The 14,717-nt window shown below is 36.2% G+C and overlaps 1 protein-coding gene across 10 annotated transcripts in view; it reads left to right on the top strand.

Moving 5' to 3' along the window:
- ALG13 (ALG13 UDP-N-acetylglucosaminyltransferase subunit) overlaps window positions 1–14,717 on the top strand; it is an 85,863-nt gene that overhangs the window by 27,429 nt on the left and 43,717 nt on the right. For 9 of the 10 annotated variants that reach the window (XM_010346330.3, XM_010346329.3, XM_074391485.1 and 6 more), the window contains exons 4-13: window positions 1–367; window positions 939–1,022; window positions 3,230–3,280; window positions 4,042–4,088; window positions 4,786–4,858; window positions 9,308–9,389; window positions 9,585–9,747; window positions 11,973–12,048; window positions 13,021–13,129; window positions 14,214–14,278. In XM_010346330.3, coding sequence (XP_010344632.1) covers window positions 1–367; window positions 939–1,022; window positions 3,230–3,280; window positions 4,042–4,088; window positions 4,786–4,858; window positions 9,308–9,389; window positions 9,585–9,747; window positions 11,973–12,048; window positions 13,021–13,129; window positions 14,214–14,278 — 1,117 coding nt within the window. Of the gene's footprint in view, window positions 368–938; window positions 1,023–3,229; window positions 3,281–4,041; window positions 4,089–4,785; window positions 4,859–9,307; window positions 9,390–9,584; window positions 9,748–11,972; window positions 12,049–13,020; window positions 13,130–14,213; window positions 14,279–14,717 lie in introns of those variants that run through there. The other variant, XR_012515588.1, reaches the window with a different exon arrangement.

Below are 14,717 nucleotides of genomic sequence, written 5' to 3'. Positions count from 1 at the left end.
GATCCCGACTTGTCCTGAGCAAGCCAAGTCCATTGCTGCTGCTCCTGAGAAGTGCCAAGATTCTGCAGCGCTGACTTCAACTGCCTTCTCAGGCCTAGACTTTGGGCTGCTTTCCGGATACCTGCATAAGCAAGCTCTTGTCACTGCTGCCCATCCTCCCTGCACCCTACTTTTTCCATCTTGCCACACTTTTTTCCCTGTGCCTCTCACCCCAACCCTGTACAAAATGCATAAAGGATGGAAAAACTACTACAGCCACAAGTCTTTGAATGAGGCATCAATGGATGAATATTTAGGCAGCTTGGGGCTGTTTCGAAAGCTGACTGCCAAGGATGCCTCTTGCCTCTTTCGGGCTATTTCGGAGCAGGTAAAAGGAAAACATGTATCTTCCCTGTACTAAGTTGTTGGAGTTTGAGACATGGCACGGTCCTGTAGTTTGCCAAAAGAAAAAAATTTCCCTTTTCTGTTTGCTAGTGAAAACTTCCAGGCCTATCAGGTCTTGGAGAGAAGCTGCTTGCTTCTTGTTATCTTGGTGCATGCCTTTGCTGATTAGTCTAAATATGTTGCTGTACTTTTGCTATCGTTTCTGTTTTTTAAATGCCAGTTTGTAATGTAGGAGGGGTAAGATAAGGGGACTAAAGAAAACTGAAATATATCTTGATACTTTGTAACTGCTTCCTCTATTGTTAATGCCTAGGAAAAAATTTACAGGCTGTGCACATAAGGAGTAGAAAAGGGGATGGGGCATGACAGCCATTGCTCCCCAATTACACTGAAGATGATATTAAAAAACTTTTAGTAAGATAAGGATTTAATTTCCCAATTTCCTACATATGTTCTGAATAAGGAAGGCTCAAGTGTTCAGTTCATAGTCTTGATTTACAAGTACCTCTTTTAAAGGACTACTGACAATGGACTGGTCTTTCTCTTCTCTTTAGTTATTTTGCAGCCAGGTCCATCATTTGGAAATCAGGAAAGCTTGTGTCTCATATATGAGGGAAAATCAACAAACTTTTGAGTCTGTAAGTAGAATACATACCCTGGGAGAGCTGTTGGTAAAGTATGTAGCAGGTGGGAAAATAATTATGAGCACCTACCAAAATTAAATTGTATCATGCAGTCTCCTCAATAGCAAATATTTAATTCCCAGCTGGCTCCCTTCCCAGTAGCTAATGTGCTTCTGGACTCTCCTAGAATTAAGATGTTTAGGACTCTAATTAAAAATGAAGAATAATCTACATTTTCCTACTACTTACCTTCTATACCAAGAACTCCAGACCCTAAAAAGTTACATTTTGATTGCTGTTTTATATTATCCATACAGTTTTGTTGAACAATTAATAGTTCATGAAAGGGTTGGCTCTGCTAATACTTTGCAATGCATATTTTAAAAGATATGCAATTGGGAACACCCTCTATTTTCTTGCTTAATCCTTTGTACAGTAATCTTCAGCCAGTCAATTTGAGGAATCTTGTAAAACTTACTGTAAGGGAACAAATGAGTCCAAGTATCTGGTCTTTCCGTGTGACAAATTGTATAATTAGAGCTCTGCCACTAATGATTAACTTTAGGTACAACTTAGAAGACATATTTGTACACCTTCATATATTTGAATTCTTGTTAACAAAATTGGAGGCTTCCTTTTGCGTGGCTCTAACAAAAAAAACAAAACGCTTCTGGTCCTTCTAGTGCATTCGTTTCTTCTGTTTATTATGAGTATTTGCCTACTGTTCGAGGTTTACTCTTAATTTTCTCAACAGGTTTCAGTGAATTTTAAAACTATGGGAAGACTTCTTGACTTAAAAGCTTGTTACCCTGAAGCTGAGTTTAGTCCTCTCTACACCTGGGGAAAGGATTATTAGTAACATTACTTCAAATGCAAGACCATAGTGTAAAGCAATGCGTCTTAAGTATTTTTGTGCATATAAATCACCTGGAGATCTTGTTAAACTGCAGGTTTTGATTCAGTAGGTCTGAGTTGGGGCCCAAGATTTCTTTTTTTCTTCCCGACTTGAGACGAAGTCTCACTCTGTTGCCCAGGCTGGAGTGCAGTGGCGGGATCATGGCTTACTGCACCCTCCGCCTCCCAGGCTGAAGCAATCCTCCCACCTCAGCCTCCCGAGTAACTTGGGACTGCAGGTGCCCACCACCTTGCTGGGCTAACTATTTTGTGTTTTTATTAGAGATGAGGTTTCACCATGTTGCCCAGACTAGTCTTGGACTCCTGGGCTCAAGTGATCTCCCCGCTTTGGTCTCCCAAAGTGCTGGGACTACAAGTGTGAGTCACTGTGTTCAGTGGAGATTTCTGCATTTTTAACAAACTCTGAAGTAATGCTTGCTATTGGTTTGTGGACAGCATTTTGAGTAACAAAGATGTGTGTAAAATTTTAAAACTAAATAATTGAGATTCATATCTCAACTTAATACTAAGTGATAGAAGCCAGACCCCCTGCAAAGTTTATACTGTTTAATTTCCCTTATATAAACTCTAGAAAAAAATACAAGGCAATCTGTAGTGACAGAAAGCAGATCAGTGATTATGTATCAGTTATAGAGGGGTGCAAAGATACTTACAAAATAGATATATTTAAATTATTTTTTATAAGTCTGGTGATAATGCATGCTTGGAATTAGAAATAAATCTGTTACATTCCCTTAGTTTAATTTCATTTTTATGGAGGCATATTTTACATACAATAAAACTCACCATTTTATGTTTGGCATTTTTAGTTTTGTAGATGATATGCAATCATAGAACTACCACCAGAATCAAAGTAGAGAATGTTTCCATCACCCCTAAAAAGTTCCCTTGTCCCATGGTCTTTTTTGAAACTAATGAAATTCTCTTTAAAGTTTCTCAGTTTAATTTTGTAAATGCGTGTCTATTCAAATTTGAAATTCTTAGAGATACTGGTCTTGCTTGATTTATGAAAATTATCACTTAAATTGGTGTTTCAAATGAAACTCAAAAGCATACCATTTGATGAAATGCACTGGTATGTGGATATGCCAGGACCAATTCCTAAGATACTTTTTATACTCTAGCTTTTCTGCCCTCATGACTTTTGTGTATGTGCAAATCTTCTTGAGGTGCTGTGCAGAGTAGAAACTTACTACCATAATTGTTGACCTGAGCAAAGAACCCATTGCAGGATAATATTGCAGAATATAATCAGACTTCAGTAATGCTGTATATTTGGTTAAGTCGAGTTTGTTTTATTTTTGAAGGATGTGGAGGGATCTTTTGAGAAATACCTGGAACGGTTAGGAGATCCCAAGGTAAGATCAAATACGGGGGTTTAATTTTTTCAGAGTTATTTGGAATAGTAATGTAAATTTATTCATTCAGCTGTATCATTTTAGCCATACACCAAGTTTTTTTCTTTAGTAGCCAGCTGTGTTGAATCCAATATTTCTTCCATAAGTTTAGAGGCTGGCAATTGACCTATTGTTTGGTGTTGAATATTGATGATTGTGTGTTAACAGTCTCATCAACCATAGACTAGCAAAAGAGTATACACTACTTGGAAACAGGACAAGCTTAAGCCTTTTCACTTTAATGGGGGAGGAGGGTGGTAATGAATTTTACCAAGAGGTCATTTTTTTTTATTAGACAATTCCCCTGATTTGTAGTTGTCTTCCTTTTATGTGGGACTAAAATTCATAAATGCATACTTCATTTAGAAATAATTTTATGTCTTAAAGTTAATTCCATAGTTCTGGACTTAAAACACATTTACTAAATCCCTGCTGACTTTTTTATACTGCCTTTTTATCCATTTTTATGTTTTTTAAATCTCTCATATTACCTGTCCTTATTACTTAATGGCTAAGTAGGGCTTTAGGTCCCTTTTTTCAGGACAAGTTTAAGTTAATGAGTGGCTATCACAGTATTCCAAGCCTCAAAACAGGTTATAGTGTGTTCTATAAATTCTTCATCTAAAACAGCGCTAAGCAGCTAAAAATTTGTTGAACTTGAAAAAAACTACCTCCTAGCTACAGAATGTTTTTTTAAAACTTTACGTACTATTTATGTTCAGGAAACTGCTGGCCAGCTGGAAATAAGAGCACTTTCTCTCATTTATAAGTAAGTTATATCCTCTTTCTTTGAGAGTGGATGTGTGCATGCATGTATGTATAAGATCTCAATTAAAGGTCTCTCAGGATTGCGGAAATTTAAGATTTGATGCATTGATATATAGAATGAAGAAGTCTAAGCTAAGAAAGAGTGTTAACATATTTTAAATGGTTGAAAAGTCAAAAGAATGTTTCATGGCATGGAAAAATATAAAATTCAAATTTTAGTGTCTATAAAGCTTTATTAGAACACAGTCATGCTCATTCACTTATGCATTGTCTGTGACTGCTTTCATGCTACAAAAGCAAAGTTGAATAAACCATATGATATGCAAAAGCTGGAATGCCTATTTAGCCTTTTGCCAAAAAATTGCCAATCCCTGCTTTAAATAAAGAGCACCACCATCCCCTAACTCACAGAGATACATACAATTGATAATTTGTTGTGTTTACCCCTCCTCCTCCCAAATTAAGATATGTTAAAAAAAAAAAAATCCATAGGACTTTAGGGGTAATTAGCTGTCTACCTTGAATTAATGTCATTTAGCCTTTTTGGATTATTTTAAAGCCAAACATTAAACCAGATGTTTATATTATTTTATATGAATAAGGTAAGCAATTTAAAAGCACAAATACTTGTGTGTATAAACTATCTCTTATATATACCAAATTATGTCTTGCCACTTACCTCTGTTTTCCCCATGTAGTCGGGATTTCATTCTTTATCGCTTTCCTGGAAAACCTCCAACTTATGTCACAGATAATGGCTATGAAGACAAGGTAAGAAGATGAGTAAATGTTGACTTATATAAAAGAAGTTGAATGATGCTTCTGGGTTGCCAGGATATTAAGAAATCATTTTTAACCTAATTAATGAAAAGCATAGTCTGAATGACAAGATTCTCTGTCACTAGCCTTTTCCTCTCTAGTCAGTTATTCTCAGTGTTATCCCTCTAAACAGATCCGATTGTCACTTCTCTGTGATAGGAAAAAAGCCACCCAAAACCCTAATTAGCTCCTCAATGACTAAAAAGGATCAGGTTCAATCTTCGAAGTTAGGCATTCAGCATCCTGAAAGGTCCCAAACCAGCTTCATTGTCTTCCATCCTTAAGCTGTGCTTCCAGATATTCTGCCTTTCATACTCTTTGTGTCTTTGTATTTGTAACTTTCCCAATGCCCCTTGAGTCATTTTCTCCCTTTGTGCTCCCCTAGCAGCTCCCAAGTAATTGTAATATTTATTATATTATATTTGTTTTTATATGTATTTATTTCATTATCCGAAAGTTTCTTGAGGAAAGTGACAGTGTCTACTGCCTGGTAAAGTACTTGGTTTTTGAAAATACTCAGCAGACAAATTGTTTTTCACCATACAGCTTCTCCTCCAAAAAGTTTATAAAAGAAAAGCCCTTTATCCTGATTATTTGATTAGTGAAATATAGACTACACAATGTTTGAGTTTTTTAAGTCTTATTTCACACCATGGAACACAATTTAGACAACATTTAAATGATGACAGGACAAGACTAGACATCAGGAGAACTGTTAGGATGCTGTTACGATAATTGAGGGGGAATAAATGAGCTAAGGAGAAGTAGCATTAGGAATAGAAAAGACTGAGTGGGAAATAACTTAGAGGATAAGTATAAATAGGGTACATTAATTATCTCTTTTCTGAGCTTTGGGGACACCAAAATGAATACAGTGAAATCTTTGCCCTCTAAGAGCTTAAGGGGCAATGAAGACAGACCTGGAAAGGTTTAATTACAACAAAGTATTATGTTTTATAATAAAAAAAATTGTACTAAAAGCATAAAGGAAGAAACCCTTCTTTCTGCTTGAGGTAGTTGAGAAAGTTTCATAATGGTAGTGACATTTAAGTGGAGTATAAAAGAGTCCATCAGATATGAAGAGCAGTCTATTCAGAGGAAATACTATATACAGGGGCATGGAAGTAAGAGACCTTTTGGGACTTAAGTAGCTGGGTGTCAGAAGGGTGATGCTGGAAAGATAGGCCAGAGTTACATAGTAAGAGGTAGAGCAGGTCATGCCAAATAACTTGTTTTTTCATTGTACAGAATAGTCAATTAAAACTTTTCCCAACATTTTGTGTTCAAGCATACAGAAAAGTTAAAAGAATTTTACAGTGGGCATCTATATACCTACCCACCACCTAGAGTCTGCTGTTAACATCTTAGTAGTATCACATATTTATTCCTCAATCCATTCAACAGTTCACTTTTCTTTTTTGATGTAGTTTAAAGTAAATTTCAGACACCAGCACACTTGACCCTAAACACTAATGGAAAGTTTTTAGGCCAAGGTGTGACATAATCTGAATTGTTTGAAGAAGAGGAGTGTTAGCTTTTTTATCTAAGCAGTTGTACACAGAATTACTTGAGATGAAATTTGAATCTTTACCAGGGATCTTTAAACTTTCAGATCAGTTTTTTTCCCCCAGCATTGTATTCTGAAATTTTTCATACAGAGAGTTTAAAGACTCCTGTAGTGAACATCCATATATCTCCCACTTAGTTCCTGCAGTTATACAATTCCACTTTAAAATGTCTTGTATATCTTACAGAGACATTATTTAGCTAATCTAGGGGAACATTACCTATTGGGACCCATGAGAATACAAAAATGTCAGACCTTTTAAGTGTGTAAAACCAACAAATATCCGTATGTGTATACAGAGCTAAAACTTACCAGCACTTGGGTATTTGCATATATAGGATAATGCCTATATATGTCTGATTTGGTAATTTATAAATGGGGGGTGGGGCTTGTATTGAAATATAAGTATGGAAAAGCCAGTGCTTTTATTTTGTGATACTTGGCTTTACCTAAAACTTTGCTGCTTTATCTCAGTTCACACTCTTAAGATTGGTGTTAGGATTGAGTTGTTATAAATGAGGCCGGGTGTGGTGGCTCATGCCTGTAATCCTGGCGTAAGAGGGCGAATCACTTGAGGTCAGGAGTTTGAGACCAATCCAGCCAATATGGTGAAACCCTGTCTCTACTGAAAATACAGAAACTAACCGAACGTGAGGCACATGCCTGTAATCCCAGATCCTTGGAAGGCTGAGGCTGGAGAATCTCTTGAGCCTGGGAGGCAGAGGTTGCAGTGAGCTGAGATTGTACCACTGCACTCCAACCTGAGTGACAGAGTGATTCCATCTCAAAAATAAATAAATAAGTAAAAATGACTTTATTATAGGTAGTGAACATTATTAATGAACCTTCTAAAATATTTTAGAACAAACTTTCATAGAAATAAATGCCTAATATTCACTTCGGTATCTTTCACCTTCTGTGTTGACTTAACTCTGCATTCTACATAGTTATCTTCAGTTTCTTAAGTGTATTCAGTATTAAAATGAATGCTACTGAAATGGAGCCCTCTTCACTCAGCTCACTTTATTTAGATAGAAGTACATACTTACATTAAAAGCAAAATAAAAAGTAGATCTGGAAATGTAGAATAAGAAAGTCCCCATTCATCTTCTTCCGTCTTATGTACTTAAAAGTAACAAGTATTGGTTTTCAAGTACTTAAAAGTAACAAACTATTAAATATTGGTGATTATCTTTCTGTATCATTCTCTTTGTGTTTGTCTTTTAAATGTAGATGGACTCATATGTAACATTGTTACTTGTTCTTTTTAAATATCCTTCTCAGTAATATAGATCTATCCCATTTTTTCACTAGTTTACTGTCATTAATTATATCCCACCTGCCCACTCCCAAACAAGCCACCCACAAGTATGTATGAGAGAATTATTATTTCACATTGGAATACCACCAGAAACATAAAAGCTATCATGCCTTGTTTTGCCTCTTCCAGTCAAAATGGAACTTCTTGTCACCTGAATAGAGAAATTATATGGTTGGCTGTTTTCTTTCTATAAGAACTGCTTATTCATCAGTTCTGGTTAACTGGATTCCTTTACTTCTTAACTGCTTCTTAACAACTTACAACTTAAGTTGTAAGTTTCTCCCACCAAAACTGTCTCTAGTTATTAACATTTCTTAGAGTTAATAAGTGTGATTTCCAAAAAGACAAGTGAAAAATAATAGACCTGGGATTAAATAACTTGATCTTTGGGAGAAGTTAGCCCAGGGAAGAGTAGGAAGATAGAAAAAAAAAAAAAAAAAAAAAAAAAGAATGCTTAGGATAATTGTTTCTGCCAAGGAGGCTCGGTGGCAGCATCTTTTCGCAGATTGCAGAATCGTCTTGAGTAACTCAGTTTGTGATACCTTCAAAATGGAAGAAACTTAATTACTAGGGATCATATCCCTTATGTAAAACAGAATTTTTGTTTTTTTATTAAGTGATAGGGATCTCACTCTGTTGCCTAGGCTAGAGTGTGGTGGCTATTCACAGGTGAGGTCATAGCACACTACAGCTTCAAATTCCTGGGCTCATGTGACTCTCCTGCCATAGTAGTTGAGACTAACTGGCACACGCTATCCAACCTGGCTAAGACAGATTTTTTTTTTTTAAACAAAGACTCAGAAAATTTTGGAACAGTTACGTAAATTTCATCACATGCAACAATTTGAATGAACAAATTTTGCTTAACAAGCATGGCCTTTTAATTGTTTTGGGAAAAAAAAAAAAAACAAACAACCCTAGGAATTCAAGGAATCAGCTAAGACCTTAAACTCTCATTTTTGTAGCCTGAGATGTGCCTTAGTTCATTGAGGAAGTGTCTCTAGCAGTATTGATGCTATATGGTGTATTGATATATTGCTATTAAATGGATAACTTTTAAAATAATTAAATAAAATCCCTTTCCTCCCTTAGTCTGAGTTTAGAGTATTTGAGTATTTGACCTAATTTCTCCAGTCATTCTTAGAAGTTAGCTGAGTCTTTTGGCATCTGTTAGTCTTTCTGTTATATTCAGTAACTCAATTTCTTAAGTGTTTGTTTTTTTATTTTGCAAATTTGTAAATCGGGACTTTTTTGGTATATTAAAGTAATGTGATTGAGGCTCACAGTGTAACCTTAGTAGTGATTTTAATTTTGGCATTTAAAAGTCACTGCCAAGAAAATCATTATGAGATACAGGTTACATTTCCTTATATTTAGATTTTAAAAATCACTTTTAAAAAATAAATTCAGTTATCAATCGCTGCCTACTGACTCAGTTTCAAGTTAACATCTTAATTTCATGGTTTTAAGATGTATTAACATTCACTTAATTATTCTGTGTGTTTTTCTTTAGATTCTGCTCTGCTGTTCAAGTAATGGTCACTATGATTCTGTGTACTCAAAACAATTTCAGTCAAGTGCAGCTGTTTGTCAGGGTATGTGAAGGCTTTATAAATTTTGGGTGTAATTTCAGATGACTTGTCACTCTTTAATTTCAGGGGCCTACCATGAATAGCCCCTTTAAAGACTTGTTGGTACCTATTAAATTTGCACATAGGATTATGACTGTTTTCATGTAGTTAATATAAATCTTATTTTGACAATTGGAATTTTGGCCATTTTTCCTTCAGCTGTATTATATGAAATTCTCTATAAAGATGTATTTGTTGTGGATGAAGAAGAGTTGAAAACTGCGATTAAATTGTTTCGAAGTAGTTCTAAGAGGAACAGAAATAACGCTGTGACTGGGAGTGAGGATGCCCATACTGTCTACAAGAGTTCAAATCAGAATAGGTAATGAAGGGAAAGGGATATCATCATAATTATGTTTCAAACTTCCGTGCATAATTATTTGAAAGTAGAAGGGGCCTGGCAAACTTGTCAGTTAGATTACGTATTCACACATATGCATATATTAAGGAGATATATATATATATATATATATATATATATTTTTTTTTTTTTTTTTTTTTTTTTTTTTTTGAGACGGAGTTTCGCTCGTTACCCAGGCTGGAGTGCAATGGCGCGATCTCGGCTCACCACAACCTCCGCCTCCTGAGTTCAGGCAATTCTCCTGCCTCAGCCTCCTGAGTAGCTGGGACTACAGGCACGCACCACCATGCCCAGCTAATTTTTTGTATTTTCAGTAGAGACGGGGTTTCACCATGTTGACCAGGATGGTCTCGATCTCTTGACCTTGTGATCCACCCGCCTCGGCCTCCCAAAGTGCTGGGATTACAGGCTTGAGCCATCGCGCCCGGCTTGTAGGATATATATTTTTGATGGGGGGAGAGTTTTGCCAAAACAGATGTATTGTGAGATGCCCAGACTTTGGGGGTTTTGTTCAAGTCATTTTGTATTGCTAGAAGAAACTTCAGAACTATCTAATTACATGGTTCTCAAACTTTAGTTGTACAAGCCTGTAATCCCAGCACTTTGGGAGGCCGAGGCGGGTGGATCACGAGGTCAAGAGATCGAGACCATCCTGGTCAACATGGTGAAACCCCGTCTCTACTAAAAATACAAAAAATTAGCTGGGCATGGTGGTGCGTGCCTGTAATCCCAGCTACTCAGGAGGCTGAGGCAGGAGAATTGCCTGAACCCAGGAGGCAGAGGTTGCGGTGAGCCGAGATCGCGCCATTGCACTCCAGCCTGGGTAACAAGAGGGAAACTCCGTCTCAAAAAAAAAAAAAAAAAAAAAAGAATTAAAGTGTTTATCAGAAAGACAGATTCCTGGGACTACTGTCACAAAATTTGAGGTCAGAATGGGACCAGGAATCTTTTTTAAGCAAGTGTGCCTAAGCATTCTGATGTAGGCAGGCTATGGACCATACTTTGAGAAAATACGGATTCTAAAGTAGCACCATCATTTTCTAGATGACAACTGAGGTTCATTGGTTACTTGACACATTCAGCTAGTAGAAAATCTCTGTCTAAGTTTTAGGAGTGTTTGCGTATCTGCCTTTGGTATGCACTATGAGTACACATTGTGTGCTTCTGGGGAAACAACTATTCAGCAGCTCTAGTTGAACACTTTGGGTTTGAGATAATAAAGTAGATGTCTTATATTTCTTCTGATTCCTAGTTCTGCCTGCAAATTCAGATAGGTTTGGTGCTAGCTAAATGTCACCTTGTGATTTTTGTCTTGCATTTCTATTTCTTGGATGTTTAAAGCTTCCAAGTGTTTTTTTTTTTGTTTGTTTGTTTGTTTTTTTTTTTTGGTGTATGTGTGTGTGAGGGGGGTAGGGAGAGTTTTTAAAGCTTATTTGGGACTGCCAGGAGTGGCAACCTGGTATTAGGGTAAAGATTGCTTCGTTCTTCACTGATTACTTCTGATTACTTGTCTTAAGGACTTTAGGCTTATGGGAACTACAGTATGAAGAAGTCAAGGTGTATTAGTGATCTATTGCTGTGTAACACTGCTACTACAAACTTGGCAACTTAAAACAGCACACTTTTCTCACAATTTATGTGGATTAGGAATATGGTCATGGCTCAGCTGGATCTTCTGCTGAGTGTCTCATAAGACTAATGAGGATGTTGATCAGAACTGAGTTATTCTCTGGAGCTTTGACTGAGGAAGGATCCTCCTCCCCATTCATGGTACCTGGCAGCATTCAGTTCCTTTGAGCTATAGGACTGAGAGCTTCAAGTTTTTGCTGTCAGTTGGCCACAAGTAACCCTCAGCTCCTTTCTACATTGTAGTGGTGAACATGGCTGCTTGCTTTCTTATAGGCAGCAGAGGAGAGACCAGTAAAATGGATGAGGCAAGGATTATAGGGATAACCTTACAAGTGTGTCCTCACAGGAGTTGTAAAATATAGGAGGTAATCTGCTAAATATATTGTAGCACATACTTAGAAAAAGGAACCCTAAATGCAAATGTTAGGATGAGAAAGCATTGGCCTCATTTTTAGAACTGAGTTAATTTACCACTAGGTGGTGGTGTAGTTGTTAGGCTTAAGATAAGAAACTACTACATTTATAAAAAGCTCTTTGCTCTGCATCTTTTGAATTAGAATGGAAGAGTGGGGTGCCTGCTGCAATGCTGAAAATATACCAGAGGGCTGCAATAAAGGAACAGAAGAAACCAAGGTTTGATATTTTCTAAGACAAAGAATTTTCATTCTCTTGGCTTGTAGCATCATGACTTAAACTAGTTAAAGTCAGATAGTATATTCTAGTTATATGGGTTGAGAGAAGAGTTGGTCATTTTCTTTTGTGAAAGTGTTACCTATCTTTAAATTTAAATGTGTGCTTAATGTTATTTGAATTTTTATTCTTATGGAATTTTAGATTTCTCAGAAGAAACCAAACACTTCAGGAATTTCAGGAGTAATATGCTTTTAAGCTAAATATTACAAACCCAATATTTAATTTGTAATCAGTCTTCTGATGCTAAGGATTTTTTTCATGGAGAAATTCAATGCCTATCTTTATTTTGTTCAAACTAGGTGATAATCATGGCTTAAAGTTGGAGAACAGGAGAAATTTTACCATCCCTATGGTACTAAAAAAGGCCTTCAGTTGGAGGCTAGCTAAACAAGGCAAATACTATTATAGTAATCTCTGTGTATACCTGAGGTGCTTGTAATTTTGGAATAGTATTGAATATAGTGAAATTCTGGGAAAGCAAAAGAAAAGTGGTAGTTTCTTTGGAAATTTTAACAGGATTTGACAAAATGAATTAAACTTCAGATATTTCCAGGGGATTTTAGAGTACAGAAATACTTGTAACTCCATGTGTATATCATGATGACACTTCCTGAGTAGCTTTGAATTTTTAATCCTGGTTTGTGTTGCATTGGTTTATATGGGATGTGTCCTGAGTTGTTGCCTGCTTTAGACATTATTTCCCTCTGCCATCTGAAACCTTGAATGTTACTTGCATTTTACTACTATAGCCTCCTGATTTTTAAAATGTATGGCAAAATTTATCGTGCAATTTATTTCTTGTTTTAATAAAGAACATGTACTTTTTTTTTAAAGAAGAAAGAACCTTAATTCTTCCTTCATAGAAAGAAGACTAAGGATTGTGAGTTTGTAGCATGATTATTTTTGTTTTAGTCTCCAGAAAATCCATCAAAGATGCCCTTCCCTTATAAGGTGCTGAAAGCCCTGGATCCAGAAATCTATCGTAATGTAGAGTTTGATGTTTGGTTGGACAGCAGAAAAGGTAATGAAATATCAACAGGATACTTTTGAATCCAGGAGACTAATTTTGCAAATTATGTTGAACATCTCTTAAATACTGTTGTAAAATCAGCCTGGTACTTTTTATATTACTCCATATATGATTTAAATCCAAAGGACGGAACACAGCTTTAGAAGTGGCAGGGATCTTTTAGAGTCTGATGTTTGCCTGGGACTTCAACTTTGCAAAGACTATGTGGAGATAATCTTTAGATAGCCTTACGAAACTTTTAATGACTGAAAACAGGCTCATCTTAAATTTCATGCGTTACGAACACCTTCTTTGACAAATCAGTAGGTTAGGGCTGTGGGCCAGTCTAACTCACCAACTGTTTTTGTGTGGTCCATGAGCTAAGAATGGTCTTTAATTCTTAAATGGCAGAAAAAAATTAAAAGAATAACATATTGTGACACATGAAAATTATATAATTCAAATTTCAGTGTTCATAAAATTTTACAGCAGAGTTTGAGTAGTTCTAAGTAGTAGTTATGGCCTAAGAAACTGAAAATATTTACTTTCTGGCTCTTTGCAGAAAAAATTTACCAATCCATGAAATAGGTCATTCTCTCCTTGTAAGATATCTGAAGTGATCAACCTAGGCCTTAAAGTTTTGCCTTCAAGATAAGCCTTTAATATTTCACATTCAGCTCCTTCAACCCTGAAAAACCTAGCTAATGTCTCTTATAGAGACAATCTAGAGAGGTTAAGACCTTGAGAAACACAGTAAGTTGTTTAAAAAAAAAAAAAAAAAAAGGTTGATTTGAAGAAGCTGAATAGTGTTACTTTCAAATTGCACCTCTTTAGTGTTTGACTGTCTTAGGTTACAAACTCCCAATTTCCAGCTATTTATTTTTTAAAGCACAAAATTATTCTGGAAGGTCTCTTTAAATTGGCTGCAGAAATAACCCATCAGGAATGATAAGACTGGCCCTTTGGAACTTTAACCCTCTATTCACTTATAATGGTAGTGCTGTCAAAAGCACTATGGTAAAAGTAAATGAGAAATTAAATGATACAGGAAAGGAACCAGTAAAGTTGAGCTTGAATCTTCATTTTCTTTTAATAGAACTTCAAAAATCTGATTACATGGAGTATGCTGGGAGACAGTACTATTTGGGAGACAAGTGTCAGGTTAGTTCCTTCTTCAAGAATCAGTAATTTGTTTAAGAATGTGCTCGCAGTCATAATATGAGTTGAGCAAGACTTACTTACAAAGTACTAGAAACTTTTTTTTTTTTTTGCTTTGTTTATTTTTCTAAAGAGATAGGGTCTAGCTCTGTTGCCTCGGCTAGAATATAGTGGGATGCTCATGGCTCATGAATTCCTGGGCTCAAATGATCCTTCTTCCTCAGCCTGTCTAGTGGCTGGATCTACAGGCACGTACCATCATGCCTGTCTAATTTCTTTAATTTTTATTTTCTCTTATAGAGACAGAGTCTCACTGTGTTGCCCAGGCTGGTCTCATTCCTGGCCTCAAGTGATCCCCTCACCTTGGCCTCCCAGTGTTGGGATTACAGGCATGAGCTACCACACCCAGCTGAAAAAAAAATGTTTTTTTAATGTTTGTGTT

Source organism: Saimiri boliviensis, chromosome X (genome assembly GCF_048565385.1).
Source record: "Saimiri boliviensis isolate mSaiBol1 chromosome X, mSaiBol1.pri, whole genome shotgun sequence".
Lineage (NCBI taxonomy): Eukaryota > Metazoa > Chordata > Mammalia > Primates > Cebidae > Saimiri > Saimiri boliviensis.
This window is presented reverse-complemented; position numbering and strand designations above follow the sequence as displayed.